Source organism: Pogoniulus pusillus, chromosome 31, assembly GCF_015220805.1.
Source record: "Pogoniulus pusillus isolate bPogPus1 chromosome 31, bPogPus1.pri, whole genome shotgun sequence".
Taxonomy (NCBI): Eukaryota; Metazoa; Chordata; class Aves; order Piciformes; family Lybiidae; genus Pogoniulus; species Pogoniulus pusillus.
This window is the reverse complement of record NC_087294.1, coordinates 5,015,524-5,031,653: the sequence shown is the minus strand read 5'-3', so window position 1 is coordinate 5,031,653 and position 16,130 is coordinate 5,015,524. Positions and strand designations below refer to the sequence as shown.

At 39.6% G+C, this 16,130-nt stretch overlaps 1 protein-coding gene across 3 annotated transcripts in view; it reads right to left on the bottom strand.

The window, feature by feature from the left end:
• Positions 1–366: 366 nt before the first annotated feature.
• TMEM181 (transmembrane protein 181) overlaps positions 367–16,130 on the bottom strand; it is a 41,534-nt gene continuing 25,770 nt past the window's right edge. For all 3 annotated transcript variants that reach the window (XM_064169245.1, XM_064169246.1, XM_064169247.1), the window contains exons 7-17: positions 14,770–14,850; positions 12,605–12,704; positions 11,745–11,875; positions 11,072–11,163; positions 9,783–9,840; positions 8,837–8,939; positions 8,693–8,744; positions 8,006–8,088; positions 6,982–7,071; positions 4,746–4,812; positions 367–3,464 (exon numbers count right to left, since the gene is read on the bottom strand). In XM_064169245.1, coding sequence (XP_064025315.1) covers positions 3,386–3,464; positions 4,746–4,812; positions 6,982–7,071; positions 8,006–8,088; positions 8,693–8,744; positions 8,837–8,939; positions 9,783–9,840; positions 11,072–11,163; positions 11,745–11,875; positions 12,605–12,704; positions 14,770–14,850 — 936 coding nt within the window. In that variant the 3' untranslated portion in view covers positions 367–3,385. The remainder of the gene's footprint in view (positions 3,465–4,745; positions 4,813–6,981; positions 7,072–8,005; positions 8,089–8,692; positions 8,745–8,836; positions 8,940–9,782; positions 9,841–11,071; positions 11,164–11,744; positions 11,876–12,604; positions 12,705–14,769; positions 14,851–16,130) is intronic.

Sequence of the window (16,130 nt, the reverse complement as noted above, 5' to 3'; positions counted from 1 at the left end):
TTGGAGACTTGTACTATAGCTGGTAAGACTTACATATTTCTGCTAACTTACCCATTTCAGAACACCTCTGTAAATTCATCTCTTTCATGGCAAGCCACTTCACTGGAGACTGTCAGTTTCCCTGTGAAAAAGTGCTAGAGTATTTATTTCTTAGGAAAATTAGCAACCTGTCCCTTCAAGCCTTGGCAGCAGCATCAAAACCAGCCCAAAGCATAACCCCCTGGTTAATCTGTACTGATACAACCTCCTGAATCCCATCCTTATGCAGATACATACAAGGAAATACTTGTCAAATGCATATGTATCACTTAGGAAAATGCTACAGTTAATCATTCACTGGAAGGTAAATAAACCCAGGATACAATATAAAGATAAAAAACTTTATTATGAACATATTTAATAACGATTATGCAAATGAATTCTTAAGAAGCTCAATACCCAACTTTTGCTTGAAGTAAAATACTACTTTTTCCTTCATATTGCATATTAGCATGAAGTTTTCCAACATAAATGGATAATTGGCTGTCATTAACACAATTACTAGATACACAGAATATTTAACACACGTCCTCATGCACACTTTCTCAAAGCAGTATTAATTACAGCTTCTTATTAAACAGAGCATTTATCTTACACATCTTTATACCATTTTGGTATACAATTCTTCCATATTTTCATTTTACATATTTACAAACTTCTAAAAAAAACACTTAAGAGTAATGCAAAGGTTATTACTGGTATAAGCAAAAGGAAGTGGGGGAACAGTTAGGTGACTACAGATACAAAGTTGTCTTTTGGCTCAGAGAAAGACAACAGATCAAAGTCTTCCCTAGATGGAACCATCCTCCCATTTTCCTCAGTATTAATGCCGTGACTCTGTTGCACTAGCTGCTCCTTAGTGTTAAGCCTTCTACTTCCTCTTCTTTCCAACCACTTCAAACAGCAACTGTATTTTTATAGCAGATACTACAGAAAATGGTTGCCATGAATGGTGTAAGCTCAGGCATTGATTTCTTAAAAGTTCCTCTTGATCACTGTACATGGAAGTCTTGCAGTTATTTTATAGATAGCATTTTCTTTAGAGCAGGAATGCTGTATGCTCTGAGGCCTTTTTGCATACTTTTCTCATTTTAGACAGTTCCACTAGTGATGGAGATACTTAATTACTTTAGCAGTAATGAAAGGAAGGGCAGGCCAGTTTCTTGTCCAGGTATCTTCTGTTTCACCCTTAGGTTACAGTACTCAGAGGTGAATTCATGTCACCTACTTTCAAGCAGCTTCCAACCCATATTGTAATATTCCTGTAGGAATCGTTTTCAGACTGTGATAAGAACCATCAATATACTTTGCACATTGGTCAAATCAAACCTCTTGTCTCTTCAGCACAATTTAGAACTGAATTAAACATTATGGGATCTGAATATATAAGGGTCATATAATACCAATTTTTGAGTTCCTGTATCTGCTATCACTCCAATGCAAGTGAAAAGAACTGGGAGTATGCAAGGAATTTGTAGGTGGCTCCCAAGTCTGACTTTGCAAATTCAAACAGCTGTAAACCTCAGGAGTCATCTGGGAAAGAGTAAAAAGGAACATGGTCTCTCCCCTTTCAACATAACAAAAGTCATCTTCCAAACTTGCTAAGTGTAATAGGAAGTGCTGAAAGTGCAGCTAATTGCACTTCACTGGGAGAAAAAAAAGAAAACACTAACTCAAAATAGTATTTTCTGATATGTTCTTCTAACTGACAGCAATTCATTAATAAATTAAAGGGGGAAAATCTTTCCCTCCACCCCAGCAGCACTACTTTGGCTTCTAACAAACAAATGATCCTTGGTACCACAAGTTTTAAGTATCAGATGCTCACAAAAATGTCACAGGTCTTCATGATTTTAGAAAGTGTTCTCTCTCTCTCTCTTACAGAGCATCTTAGCACACTTGTCTTTAGTAGAGCACCAACATAATCTGAACTAATCTTGATAGGAAGGATGCAGCACACAAAGCATTTCCTTTGGTCCTCTTTAAGCAAACTGCTATCTTGGAAAGTCTTCATGATCTTTGGCTGCTGCCAAGAAGTTATCACAATGAGAACAGTCTAGAACGAAGCCAAATAAATCTGTTCCCCCAATGTGATTCAGCAAGTCTAGTAGGACTTCACTCTTCTACTTAAACTGCCTCAATGATGACCACAATTTTCTAGTGTGAGCCAACACCATTTTCTAGTACATTATCTGGACTTTTGAGAGTCTTCTAGAGCAGCAGGCCAGAAAAACTTTATAAGAATAAATCACAGTTAACAAATCCATGAAAAAAATCCAGAACTTTAAGACAGGTCAAGTACATGAAAATGAAAGTACTAGAAACAAACAGCATCCACTTAAATAAAGAACAGAACAATAATGTAGGAGAAAAAGTAACTTTTCAGTAAAGCAGCATTGTACTAGGAATACTTAATTCCCATATAAAATCTGCTCCAGCACAGACTGGAATACAGACTATTGAAAGATGTGCCAGCAAAAGTTTGAATCAGTACAGCTGACAACTGTGGCATAAAAGCTGAGCTACGGACAGACCACGCTCAAAAGCTAACTCTCACCCATGTTCAGTACACGAGCAACCACGATTGTGCCTAGGATGTCAATTAACTATCTGCTAATATAACTTAAGGATAAATTCTGATGTGGAAAAAGCCTCTGTAAATCAAATCATTGGAAATTTGAAATAGCAATGCTCCAAGAAACTTTCCTACTGTGTTCTCTGTAAGTGTAACAATCTCCTCCAGCATATTAAAAAAAGAGTGCTGGCTTCCTTCTGAGGTTTGTTGCTGCCTAAATATTTCCATTTGAAAGGGCTGTTTAAAACAAACCAAACCCAAACCCTTCTGTTGTGGCAGTAATGCATGTTATTAAACATGTATTATACAAGTAGTTTTGTACCACTGAGGTGACTTTGGTGCAGTTAAGTTGAAAAAATGGCCTGAAGTCTGTATGATTTCTTCAAAGGAAAAATGGAAAGCTGTGCTTTCTTGCATTAAAGGGAAAAAAAATCCCAAAACTTAACACACTTCATTCCTTGCCAATTCTAAAATTGGTATATAATCAGTGACACTTCTAGATGGAAACAAACTTAAGAGATTTTAGTCCACAAGCATCCTGCTATCAGGTATTTCACAAGATGTATAAAAATGTACATTTCTGAAGTCTTCACCATAACTGTTTCAAGCATTTCAGATTTCACTTTGTAAACAGAAAGAGAAGCAGGATGTCCTTCCTAGGAGTTGGGTGTTCAGATGACAGCACACTGTAAGGAAGCCAAGGAAGTTGTCCATCCAGGAAATCTTCAAAATTGGTTTAATTCCAACTGAGCAAGTCTGTCTGCATCAAAATCAGTCGCTGTCTGATTCCTCTTTATACTTAGCTCTAATAGCTTGGCCGTTCTGAAGTGGCATTTCTTCATAGTCACTCCTGTGAAACACAGCTGTTAACATTTCTGAACATGGTTGTTCAAATAGAAAGTCCAAAATATACAGGAAAGTTCTAAACTGCATTGAGGCATCAGAGTGTTATTTGGGCAACATGCTGGTATCTGGTTTTATTCCTTGTTGAGACAGGAACTATAGATACGATTTCTCTCCAGAGGATGATCCACAATAGAAGTTAGTCATAGAATCATAAATCAAACCGGTTGGAAGAGACCTCCAAGATCATCCAGTCCAATCTATCCCCCAGCCCTATCCAGTCAACTAGACCATGGCACTAAGTGCCTCATCCACTCTTTTCTTGAATACCTCCAGGGACAGTGACTCCACCACCTCCCTGGGCAGCCCATTCCAATGCCAATCACTCTGTCTGTGAAGAACTTCCTCCTAACATCCAGCCTACACTTCCCCAGGCACAACTTGAGACTGTGTCCCCTTGTTAGGTTGCTGGTTGTCTGGGAGAAGAGACCAACCCCCACCTGGCTACAACCTCCCTTCAGGTAGTTGTAGACAGCAATGAGGTCACCCCTGAGCCTCCTCTTCTCCAGTCCAGTAACTACAAGCCACTTTTCACAAGGACTTGTATAGAAACAAGCTGGTACTACCCCTACTCATCTCACTAAACAAAAGCAATCTAGCTCAGTCTAGCACAAACTTGTCCAGATTACTGCAGCAGTAACCCCACCCATACTGTTCCAGCCACTCTGATGTCTTTGTTAAGAGGTGAAAACATCAGGGGAAGATACATGAGTTTGTTCAGTGTCCAGCATACACCTGATCAAGATGCATTTTAACTGCTAATAAAACGTTCATATTACATGAACTCACACAAGTCCAGGAAGCTATACTAGATTTGATTATTCTCATTTCACTAAGTGATGGACACTGAAGAACTATTTTCCTACCCTTAAGCATTTATGTATGAGTTGCCTCTCTACTAACTCAGCCAAATTCCTGCAATCCTTCCTGGTTTGAAGTCCTTTCCTTTCCTAGCTCTTGCTGCCTTCAGTCCATGACCTTCCCAGCATCCTAATACTTTCTTATCTGTTTGTATCAGTGCCATGGCAATCCCTTTTAGAAATAAAACATCCAAACCCCCAAATAGAAATGCACTCTCATTGCATCTGTTTCAGAATAAGGCTGTTTCTGTTCCTTAAGCAGAACACTCTAATAATGCACAAATCCTTCACTTATTTAGTGAATATGGAAAAGAACATGATCAGAATAGCACCAAAAGTAACTTTCTATAGGTATTTTATAGTCTTACCCATAAATCACATCATCATCTGAATCATTCAGCATAGAAAAAGCAGGATTGTCTTTCAACTGTGATTCTGGAAAATACAATTAAGGGTTAATTTAGCACATTAAATATAAAACCATAGGACTGTTTTAGTTGGAAAAGAGCTTTAAGATCAGGAAGTCGAGTCCAGTCATTATGCAACTACAAAGTCTGGTGCTAAACCATGTCCCTTTACACCACATCTATGCATCTTTTAAACACCTCCAGGGATGAGGATTCAACTACCTCCCTGGGAAGCCTATTCTAGCATCTGAGAATCCTGTCAGTGAAGAAGCATCTTCTAATGTTCAATCTAAACCACTGCTGGTGCAATTTGAGGCCATTTCCTCTTGACTTACTGCTTGTTATTAGCGAGAAGAGATTGACACTCATCTTGCTACAACCTCTGTTCAGGTAGTTATAGAGAGCAATAAGGTACCCCCTTAGCTTCCTATTCTCCAGACTAAACAACTCCAGTTCCCTCAGTTGTTCCTTATAAGACCTATTCTCCAGAGCCTTCATCAGCTTTGTTTCTCTTCTCTGGACCTGCCCTAGCACCTCAGTGTCCTTCTAGAGAGGGTCCCGAAAGTGAAAACTACTCAACGTGTGGCCCTACCAGTACTGAGTACTGGTCCTGCTTATAACACTATTGTCAATAGAGGCTGAGATGCTGTTGGCCTTCCTGGCCACACTGCTGGCTGTTGAAATACAGAAATGTGGCTGTACTTCAAACTCAACACTTGACTCAACAGACTTGACAACTTCAAAGGCAGTCATGACTACAATTCAACAAAATGGTATCCAAATAGGAATTCTCTCCTTTAAATTCTTCACCCTTCAGCCACAACATCATAGTGTTCTTAAGAGCTGAGGAGATGAAACAAACATCTCAGTTTTGAATAGATATTCTCCATGTTGTACAAGTGGATCTCCCTTGTGCAGTTTCCTGTGTCATATTATTTCAATCTGCACATAAGAGTAATTAAGTCAGAATTTGTTAATCATTCAGAATGTATGTTCACATGTCTTTAACAAGCACAGACTTCTTTAACTCCTTGGTTGTTTCCAAGATACAAATATAGCAGACCAAAGTTGTACTCCCTTTCATGCTAGTCAGTGATGAGCCAGTTGTATTTCATCATTGTAACAGGAGGAAAGACTTGTGCCTTTATGGTAAGGTGAAGGGCTATTTATGACAATTTCCCCTACCTTGTTTTAAGGCCTTCACTTCTTGTGTAATCTGCACTGCTTGGCTGCAGTTCATATTTATATGCAAGTAAAATGCAGCCCAGCAATTTGCTATAAAATCTTTTTCCTGGCAGCTTTTTACTTTCTGCCTTCTTGCAACTCAACAGCAAGTTTTTAGCTTTTATCCTCACTTGACCATTTCTCTTGTCTTTTTTAATGGAAACCCAGCAGTATTCTGTAATAGTTCCATCCAAACAAATTCTAAGAACTTTAGAGAAAGGATCAGCTCTACTATTTGCTGTCTTCCTCCTGTATAGTCCATCATATAAGATGTGACTGGACAGAGTGCTAGATAATCTCACCTAGACTCCCTCTCCCATGAATGGTTGGACCAGATGCTTTTTCTCAGTTCCAACCTGAACTATCCTTTGGTTCTATATTTTAAATTCAATACTTAAAGCTGAGAATGCACTTGGTATAAATATTTCTTTCACAGATCTTTATCTATTAAGGAGGGATAATGCTTTATAATTGTCATCTGAATCAGATTACATCCTTTACAGAGATGCAAAAACAGATACCCCCAACTGCCCTTATCTCCCTTTACATAGTCCCTGTGCAACCTTCTTGCTAAAGCAAGTGCCCCAAAATTCCTCCCATGTTAGAGATCGGCTCCACTCCTACTTTCCTAACAGTATGTTACATATTTCAGAGTCCACTTTGCCAGCACAACAATCTATTAACCTTTGCTAGAACAAAGTACAAATGAAGTATTGTTGCTCCTTGAGGATTATGAATCAGCAAGAAGTGATTGCATCATATCATCAGCTTGATATAAGTGCGTAGGAACTGAAGTCTAACCAATAAATTGTCTACATTTTATGCACTAGTTCCTTTTTGCCACACTAATATGCTCAGTGGAGCTGCTTCTGTTAACTGTAACAAGACAGCCAAGATATCAAGATGTTATACAGCATCTGGTACTATGCCAGCTCTTGTCATCTAAGTTTGCCAGAAAACTGCTTACACTTACCATATAGTGCATTCTTTGAGGGGGAGTACACGAAGGCTAACGTGTAGAGATAAAAGTTCAATAAACCATAAAATGATAGGAATTCTGCTGGTAGGAAGTGTCAAGGATATTGCTCATATTAACTTTGGAAACAAGACCCAAATTTAAATGAAAACATTTAATTTACTGAAATTTGAGAACACAAAGGGCTAAACAAAATCGCATGTTTTAAATTCAATGACAACTAAAGCTCCCACTGGAGACAAAGCTTTAAGGCAAGTGTCGTTTGCTGAGATGAGGTCTGCTTTTGAGTGGTGGAGTGCATGGTGAGTTGAATAGTTCTGCCTGCTATTCCAAAACAAAGCTGAGTAAAGAGAGTGTTCAGGTGTTGGGGTTTGTTTGCTGTCAAAGTTGTTCCATGGCACAGCAATTGAGAAGGAGAAAGTACTACCTGTAGGTACAAGTCTGAATGCCATCATTTTGGGTCAGTCACACAGGCACTTCCAAAAAGCAGATTCAACTAAGATCTTATGCATAGTTCAGGTCCAGAAATAGTTTGTAATCCTGTTTGGCAACAAACATAAGAAATAGGCTCTCCCAAGTCACTCAAAGTCTCTGCTATGACCTCTTCCACATGTAAAAAAACATATTTTGAGTACACCCCACATATTTTGGGACACCCCACATTGCTAGGTAAGCAGCAAACTCAATTCATGCAGTAAATACAGCCAGATTTGTCACAAGAACTTATTAACATTATTTGAATGCATACATATCTACACCTTCACTCTTTTGAAGAGTTTCAGATGTAGCTGTGATTTATGTGATGTCAAAAAAAAATCAGACCGAAACCATCTCACTTCATAATTCTTCACAAAGAGCCATTACAAAATGCCAAGATGAAACCTGAATCAAAATGGACTGAACTTCAAAAGTTCACCTAGAAGTCAAAGGTCTCAGTCCTTAGGTACATCATTTTAAAATACCTTCTGCATGAAAAAAAAAGAACCACTCCTATGTGAGCAGTATCACAACCCAAGGATATAATTCTGATAATGAGTCGACAGCTCAGCAACAAAGTTGTCCTGTAGAACTTGTGCTCCAAAGCGTAGGTAGAGTATAACAATGCTGTGGAAACAAGTTAAAGCATGTAAGTATACTGTGTCTTGATAGAAGAGTACAGAGGAAAATAATCATGCTGACATGCTGACCCTATATTTTCAGATACTTTTGCTCTTGCAATGTTACATTGAGAATGGTTACTCTGTGATTAAAAGTCAGCAGTCAATGGAGTAAAGATTAATAACCCCCCCCAGTCTATTTCCCTCAGATTTCATCCACTACAGACAATCCCAAAGTCACAGCAACTTGAAATAACTCCATGGAGTGAGGGAGACAAATTTTAACAATAATTTAAGAAACTAAACTTTTGATTTGACCAAGTGTAGCTTAACAAAGCTCCAAAAGAGGTGAACGGTGCACTGCAGACCACTCAGCAGTACAGACAGTATCTTTAAAGCAAATTTCTTAACCTTGCAGTGTGCTGCTGTGGTAAGAGAAATAATGTAACGTTATCTCTAAAAGTCACAAGGAGGACTGAAAAATTAAGAAATGCCTGTCATAACAATCATATCAAAAGGCATTTCTCAGTTTTAGAGACAATTTTATTCTCAACAAAATGTATTCAAAGCCCTGTAAAAGACACTGCAAAAGTCAGATTGAAAAGCCTTACCTAATGACAAGCACTACAAAGGTTAATGCAGTTAAGAATTTTAACCTGAGATCTGGAAAAGATTGAGAAAAGTGATTAGCAAATTTGCACTTAGAGCTAGGAGGAGCAAGCTTCTTTGAAGAAGAATCAAAAAATACTCCTTACCAACATAAGGCATGTTACGAAGTTCTGAGCATGCCCTCACTATCAGGAACAAAAGGTAGAGAATGTAGGTAGTTGCCACCACAAGGAAGAAAATTTTCATTCCCTGTAAGAAAAGTGTGAGTTTGGGGTTTTTTAAATGATCTTTTCCTTCTGTCTCCAGTAGAAATAGTTATTCCCCAAAGCACGTCAGACAATCATAGAATCAGCCAGGTTGGAAGAGACCTCCAACATCATCCAGTCCAACCTAGCACCCAGCCCTATCTGGTCAACTAGACCATGCACTAAGTGCCTCATCCAGGCTTTGCTTGAACACCTCCAGGGATGGTGCCTCCACCACCTCCCTGGGCAGCCCATTCCAATGGCAAATCACCCTCTCTGGGAAGAACTTCATTCAGGGAAAGCAGGCTTGCGCAAGGAAGTACAAAATAAGGATGGCCATACATCAAGGCAGGCTTTTTGGGAATATAAAGAAAGGCTGTTTAATAGAAGTTATCACTTTGTTCACTGAGTCCATAGTGAGCTGAATATCAGTGAATTCCCAAAAACAGAGTCTAACACAAGGATCTGTATAAATCAGATCCTCCACGACCAGAAAGTCTGAAATATACTTGAGTGGAGATCTTAGAAGCAGTAAAGATGTACAAAACTGACTTAGTAAGAGGCTTAAAATTTTTCTTTCAATCCCAACAGCCATGAATCCATGGCCAAACTTGCAGTGTTGAGTCTCCACATTTGTAAGCCTATTTGCTTTTCTCATCAAGATGGAGCTCAACATGGCCTACACATGATCTGAAGCAAGATTGGAGGCACTCCAGTCTCAGTAAGACCACCTGACCAGCATTTCCTATGTTCTAAACTGTGTCACAGATTCTAGTAGAAAAATGAATCCTCAATATTGCCCAACTCCACCTGACAATGTAATAGCAAGTAAACACATCTGACTTACCTGGAAATTACCTGTGTCAACCCTGTATTGATATGTAGGATCATGTACTTCATTAACACTAGAAAAGATTAAATATGAAAAGGTGATACTTACACCATTAGGAAAGACAAGGCCAAAAAGCCACACTGACCAAGAAACCCACTAACAAACAGCAGGTTTCAAGTGACTGTAGAGAGTTTATAACTCAATGTTTTGACTGCATAAATTGGTGCAATGCCACTGATTCCGCGACAGTTTACAGTACATAACATTCTCCTCCTTCCCAAAAGCAATGTTGAGGATTTCAGTTGTGAGCAAATGTATAATCTTGTCAATTCCTAAAAGCCTTCAGGATGATCTGTTTCATTTTTTCCCTTGGTGATAAGAAATTACTGAGGTGTAGGCCCTTCCCTCAGAACAGTTCTGCTTATAGGGCATTAGCATAACGATTTCCTACAACTGCATTGCTTTCAGCAATGCACATCAGTGTGGCAAAGGTTAGAAGTTATCTTCCCTCTGAGAAGTAAAATAAGAGACAAATACTTGAGACTAAAATAGATTGGAAACTACAAACCTACCAAAATTAAGAAAGTGTTGGGTGACATCTTTGTTAACACAACAGATTGGAGAAAAAGAAATACTAAACCAAGTAAAAGAATTGAGTGTTGAGGAGAGATAGCAGATAGCATAGCTTTGCTGTCAGTGTCAATACCAATGGTGCAGGTGCATAGAATCATAGAATCAACCAGGTTGGAAGAGACCTCCAAGATCATCCAGTCCAACCTAGCACCCAGCCCTAGCCAGTCAACCAGACCATGGCACTAAGTGCCTCATCCAGTCTTTTCTTGAACACCTCCAGGGACGGTGACTCCACCACCTCCCTGGGCAGCCCATTCCAATGCCAATCACTCTCTCTGGGAAGAACTTCCTCCTAACATCCAGCCTATACCTACCCTGGCACAACTTGAGACTGTGTCCCCTTGTTCTAGTGCAGTAATTGTCTGGTCAAACTGTGTAAGAGTTAACCACAGAAAAAAAATTTTGCTTCAAATACTAAAATCTTGGGAGCTGTAACATATTGACAAGGTAGTGATTTGTCTCACTCTGGTTTATAAAATTATGAACTACTAGATCCATGAGAAATTCTGTTTTCAAATCAGTCACAATGCTGCAAAACAGAAAGAGGTACAAATCTGAACTCTATTCCTGTATCACGATCAGAGCATAAAGAAACAGACACCACTACTTATAATCAGTCTCATTCTTGATACCTCAGCTGTTACTTTTGCACTGAATTTTAACCTACTTACGTTTGCCATATTCCCAATGTAACAGAGGCCAGCCACAACAGTCCAACGATAAAGAATTTGGGCAGATAAAAGGTCAAGCACTTCCTTTCCCCCTGTTGAAAAATAACAGTGTAGTGAAGGAGTGAACCCACATTTCAGGTTTCATTAATTCTTGACAGAATAGAATAATCATAATCTTTGTTTTGGTTAGCATGAACTAGATTAAGAAACTCACCTCTATTTTTATCTGTACGAAAGATTACAGAAGACATAAAATTGTATCATCATTTGTGCAGTAAATTCAGAGCATTCTGTGGATAGGGGCCCATGTATTTTACTGACACTGCAAATATGCTCCAGAATTCATATTTATCTTATGGAGTATTTTAAAGTTGTTTTAAAAACAATCAACCAGCATGGACAACAATAAAACCTTTCAAGCAAGAGCACAGCATAACAGCATTATAATTCTGAAGACTGTGTTCACATCTGTCTAATTTAGGCACGGTACCATCAAGACAATAAATATACTGCACCACAAAAGATTTTATCTCACTTTATGTGTCATGTAGTACTTAAAAGAGACATTTGTTTTATTCTTAAAGTTTGAATTCATTTTTGTCACTTTTTGAGAGAACTGAAAAAACAAACACTGTCTTTTCAGTAAGAGTAGGAGATAATGCTGCACCCTCACCTGCACTCTTATCCCATGGTAGACGCAAAGCCAGAACAGTAACAGTGCACACAGGAATAGTGACTGGAATAGATCATCCAGCATTCCAGGGAACCAGCTGTTCACCAGAAAAGAAAGGGGGAAAAATGGATCTGGAACAAAGTAAGAGAAAAACAGTCACACAGAGGGGGAAAAAGCACAGTCTTTGCCATTATGAAAGGTAATGCAGAATGTATCTTCAGAGGAACACTAAGTCCTAGACTTTTCAAATTACACCAAGAAATTATACTGAAGTTTGCTGTATCTTAGAGTAATTCACAAAGAAAATGTTACCTCCAGCAGCAATCTGAAATGGTTGCCAACATTTCTGGAAGATTTAATGTTTTATTACTTTATACTAAACCACTGTTCTTGGTGATAACCTAGAATATTATCATGCAATGACTGAAAGGCAAAAATACTTTTGGTTCTGCTAGGGAGTGCTAGAATTTGATGCAGTTTACTGGACTTAAAGCAGTCTCCACTTTTAACTAAGGTGAGAGTCTCTGGAAAATGAAGATGACTCAGTAGACAAAGACAAACTGTGTTCACATGCTGCTGTATGAAAGGTTCAGTGCAATTGCAGCCACTTATTCCAACCACAACTTTAAACAAAAGCACTGGCATTCACATGACTGAGAATGATATCCACCTGTTCATTATGCCCTTGAATTTGATACACCTGAAAGGACTGTTTGGTTCTTTTTACTTATCCAAAGCCTTTGTAACAGCTGCTGGAAATTCAAGACCAAATTCCTTTTCACCTTTTTTTTTTTCTTTTCAAAACAAAGCAAACCAAAATAAAGCAGAGCTTTCCTAAAAAAAATCCAGGCTACAAGTACCATTGTAAAGTAGCAGCAGGGGAAGGAGGATGGACATCCATTTCTGTTCAATACCCCAGTCTCTCATGGAGAATTTCCGCAGGGAATGTGCAAACAAACACTATAAAACAACAACAAAAACGTCTAAGGAAGCAATGCAGTCTTAATGGTTTTTGCACAGGTAAGAGATAACACAGCACCTTGCAAATGCTGCGGTCTTTCATGAGGCCTTTGCCAAGGAGAACACTGTAAAATAGTCACATTTCCTAGCTTTTACTTCTGCTTCATGTTTGCTGCCTCACCCCAACGCAAATTACTTAATTTTTCAGGCAAACTGAGAAGGAAAGCAGCTAGTACTGTGCACATTAATCTTATAGAACCATCATAGAATCAACCAGGTTGGAAGAGACCTCCAAGATCAGCCAGTCCAACCTAGCACCCAGCCCTAGCCAGTCAACTAGACCATGGCACCAAGTGCCTCATCCAGGCTTTTCTTGAACACCTCCAGGGACAGTGCCTCCACCACCTCCCTGGGCAGCCCATTCCAATGCCAATCACTCTCTCTGCGAAGAACTTCCTCCTAACATCCAGCCTATACTTCCCCCGGCACAACTTGAGACTGTTGGAAGGAGAGGAGTTCACTGCCTTTGTTCTGGTCTGAATTAGAATAGAACTGGTTTGTGTCGGGGGAGGTGTAGGCTGGCTGCTAGGAGGAACTTCTGAAAAGTGCAGTTACTTAGAAGAGATCGAGGTAGGAGAATCAGAATCATAGAATCAACCAGGTTGGAAGAGACCTCCAGGATTATCCAGTGCAACCTAGTGCCCAGCTCTATCGAGTCAACCAGACCATGGCACTAAATGTCTCATCCAGTCTCTACTCGACCACCTCCAGGGATGGCGACTCCACCACCTCCCTGGGCAGCCCATTCCAATGCCAATCACTCTCTCTGCCAACAACTTCCTCCTACCATCCAGCCTAGACCCCCTACATATACCTATTTATGTACACACACACACCCCTCCTATATGTACCTCTATATATGTATCTCATGTATCCTCAAAGGTCAAAGCAAAAAAAAGCTCAAATTCACTAAACCCAAAACATTTTCAATTAAAACAGTTTTTACAATCAGTAACATTGGACAAGTTTAAAACTTTGGGGTTTTCTACTGCAGAGCTAAAAAAGAAAAAAGAAGGATTTGTGGAATTTTAATGAAGAAAAGCCACGGAGTTCCCACTCTACTCCTTTTGATAGGCTGACATGAGGAACATTAACAATGTATAAAGAGTTGTTGCCTATTTACTGGTCACATACCACCAAAAACTTTGACTTAAACTCACTTTTTTAAACAACAGATACCAAATCACAGACACAGTTGCTGAGTGACACAATCTATGTGAGAAAAACACCACACATGTGTTCAGTGATTTAGTTTCCTTACTCTGAAAATTCTGCTTTTTGGGTTTTGTGGGGTTTTTTGGTTGGTTGGTTGGGTTTTAACCAAACACTTAATTCCAGAAGCAAAAACAGTTTGGAGGGGAGAGATAATCTAAACTGCAGCATTTGCAATTGGAATGGGCTGCCCAGGGAGGTGGTGGAGGCACCATCCCTGGAGGCCTTCAAGAAAAGACTGGATGAGGCACTTGGTGCCATGGTCTAGTTGACTGGATGAGGCTGGGGGATAGGTTGGACTGGATGATCTTCGAGGTCTCCTCCAACCTAGTTGATTCTGTGATTCAGGTCATGCAAGGGCCTCTACAGGTCATCTGGCCCATCCTTACATAAAAGGCAGTGCTGACTGTAAAGTTAGATCATGGTTATATTCAATGGAACTCTGCTCATTTTCAGAGACAGAGATCCCACATTCTGGGTGGTCTGTTGCCATGTCTGAGCCTACCTGAGATGCAAAAAATATGATTTTTTCTAGCATCTAATAACAATTTCCTTTGTTTAAGCAAAATTCTTTCTGTTCAATTAAAAAACATCAGTTCTTCTCACATCCTTTTTACTTCATGTCCCTTCAATAGGACATGTAAAAACATAAAAGCAGCAACTACAGGAAGTATATGTAAAATATTTTCCCATCCTTTCAGTGATATCTCACCTCTGCTGCCTGAGGTTAAGTTCCTAAACACAGCACTACAACAAAGCTGTGCTTACCAGCAAAACTGAAACAAAATCTTACCGTGACCATAAAAGTAAGAACTACAAAGACAAAGCGGAACCATATTTCCACTTGTGAAAAAGTTGGATTGTAGGTCTTCCACTATAAGAAAACAGAAGAAAAACAGCCTGAGGAATGAAGCTTTGACAGGGTACACACAGCATCAACAATCAGCACTTTCTGCAGACAGTGAAAAGCTCTCTGGCTTTTCAAATTGTAAAGGTATAACCCAATTCCACCACGCTGCCATGGAATGAGAAAGATAAATTCATACTCCTAGGACTATCTAATGAAAAGATGACCAAATATTCCTGCTTCTCTTTTACTCTGGCCTCTTTGTTAATGTATCCGTTGTGCTGTCATATGTTAAAGCACCTCTAAGGACAAAAATCTAAGATTTAAATGGAGATCACCATAAACCATTGTGATAATTAAATAAATGGATGATTTTAGCTGCTGCAGGAAAGCAGGGTGTTGGGGTTGGGTATTTTGGTTTTGTGCACAAGTCTGCCTGAAAGGAAGTCTGCAAAGCAAGATAATAAACTGTACAATGATAAATGCTCAAACACTTTGCCCTGATTGAAATCTGGAAGTAAGCAAAGGGTTTGCAAGTTTAGGGATTCTTCCTCTTAAAGCTTATTTTTAATGGTGTGCTTTATGCACTAAAATACTACAAATATGAATATTCAGGAAGTTCATTTATAAAACCCACTTCTGCTTTACAGAAAGACTGCTTGCTACCTGCTCTGACATTGCAAATGTTGCATGCAGGTAGACTATTCCATAATCATCTGTGTTACACATTTGGTTTGGTTCCTTTTTCTGCCAATGCAAATGCATCTTGAATACTGTGTTCAGTTTTGGGCTCCCCAGTTTAAGAGGAACAGGGATCTGATGGAGAAGATCCAGCGGAGGGCTATGAGGATGATGAGGGGACAGGAGGGCATGACTTATGAGGAGAGGTTGAGGGACCTGGGACTGTTTCGTCTGGAGAAGACTTACAAGGGGTTTGATAAATATTTTTAACTATCTGAGGGATGGGGGTCAGGAGTAGGGGGACAGGCTCTGCTCACTGCTCCCTGGGATAGGACAAGGAGCAATGGGTGTAAGTTGCAGCAAAAGAAGTTCCGCCTCAACACAAGGGGGAACTTCTTTCCTGTAAGGGTCCCAGAGCACTGGCACAGGCTTCCCAGGGAGGTTGTGGAGTCTCCTTCTCTGGAGCCTTTCAAGGCCTGTCTGGATGTGTTCCTCTGTGATCTGTGTTAGATAGGATTGTCCTGCTGTGGCAGGGGGATTGGACTCGATGATCTCCTTGGGTCCCTTCCAAACCCTAACATCCTATGGTCCTGTGATTTCTTTCTGGAGCCATTCAGCATACACTG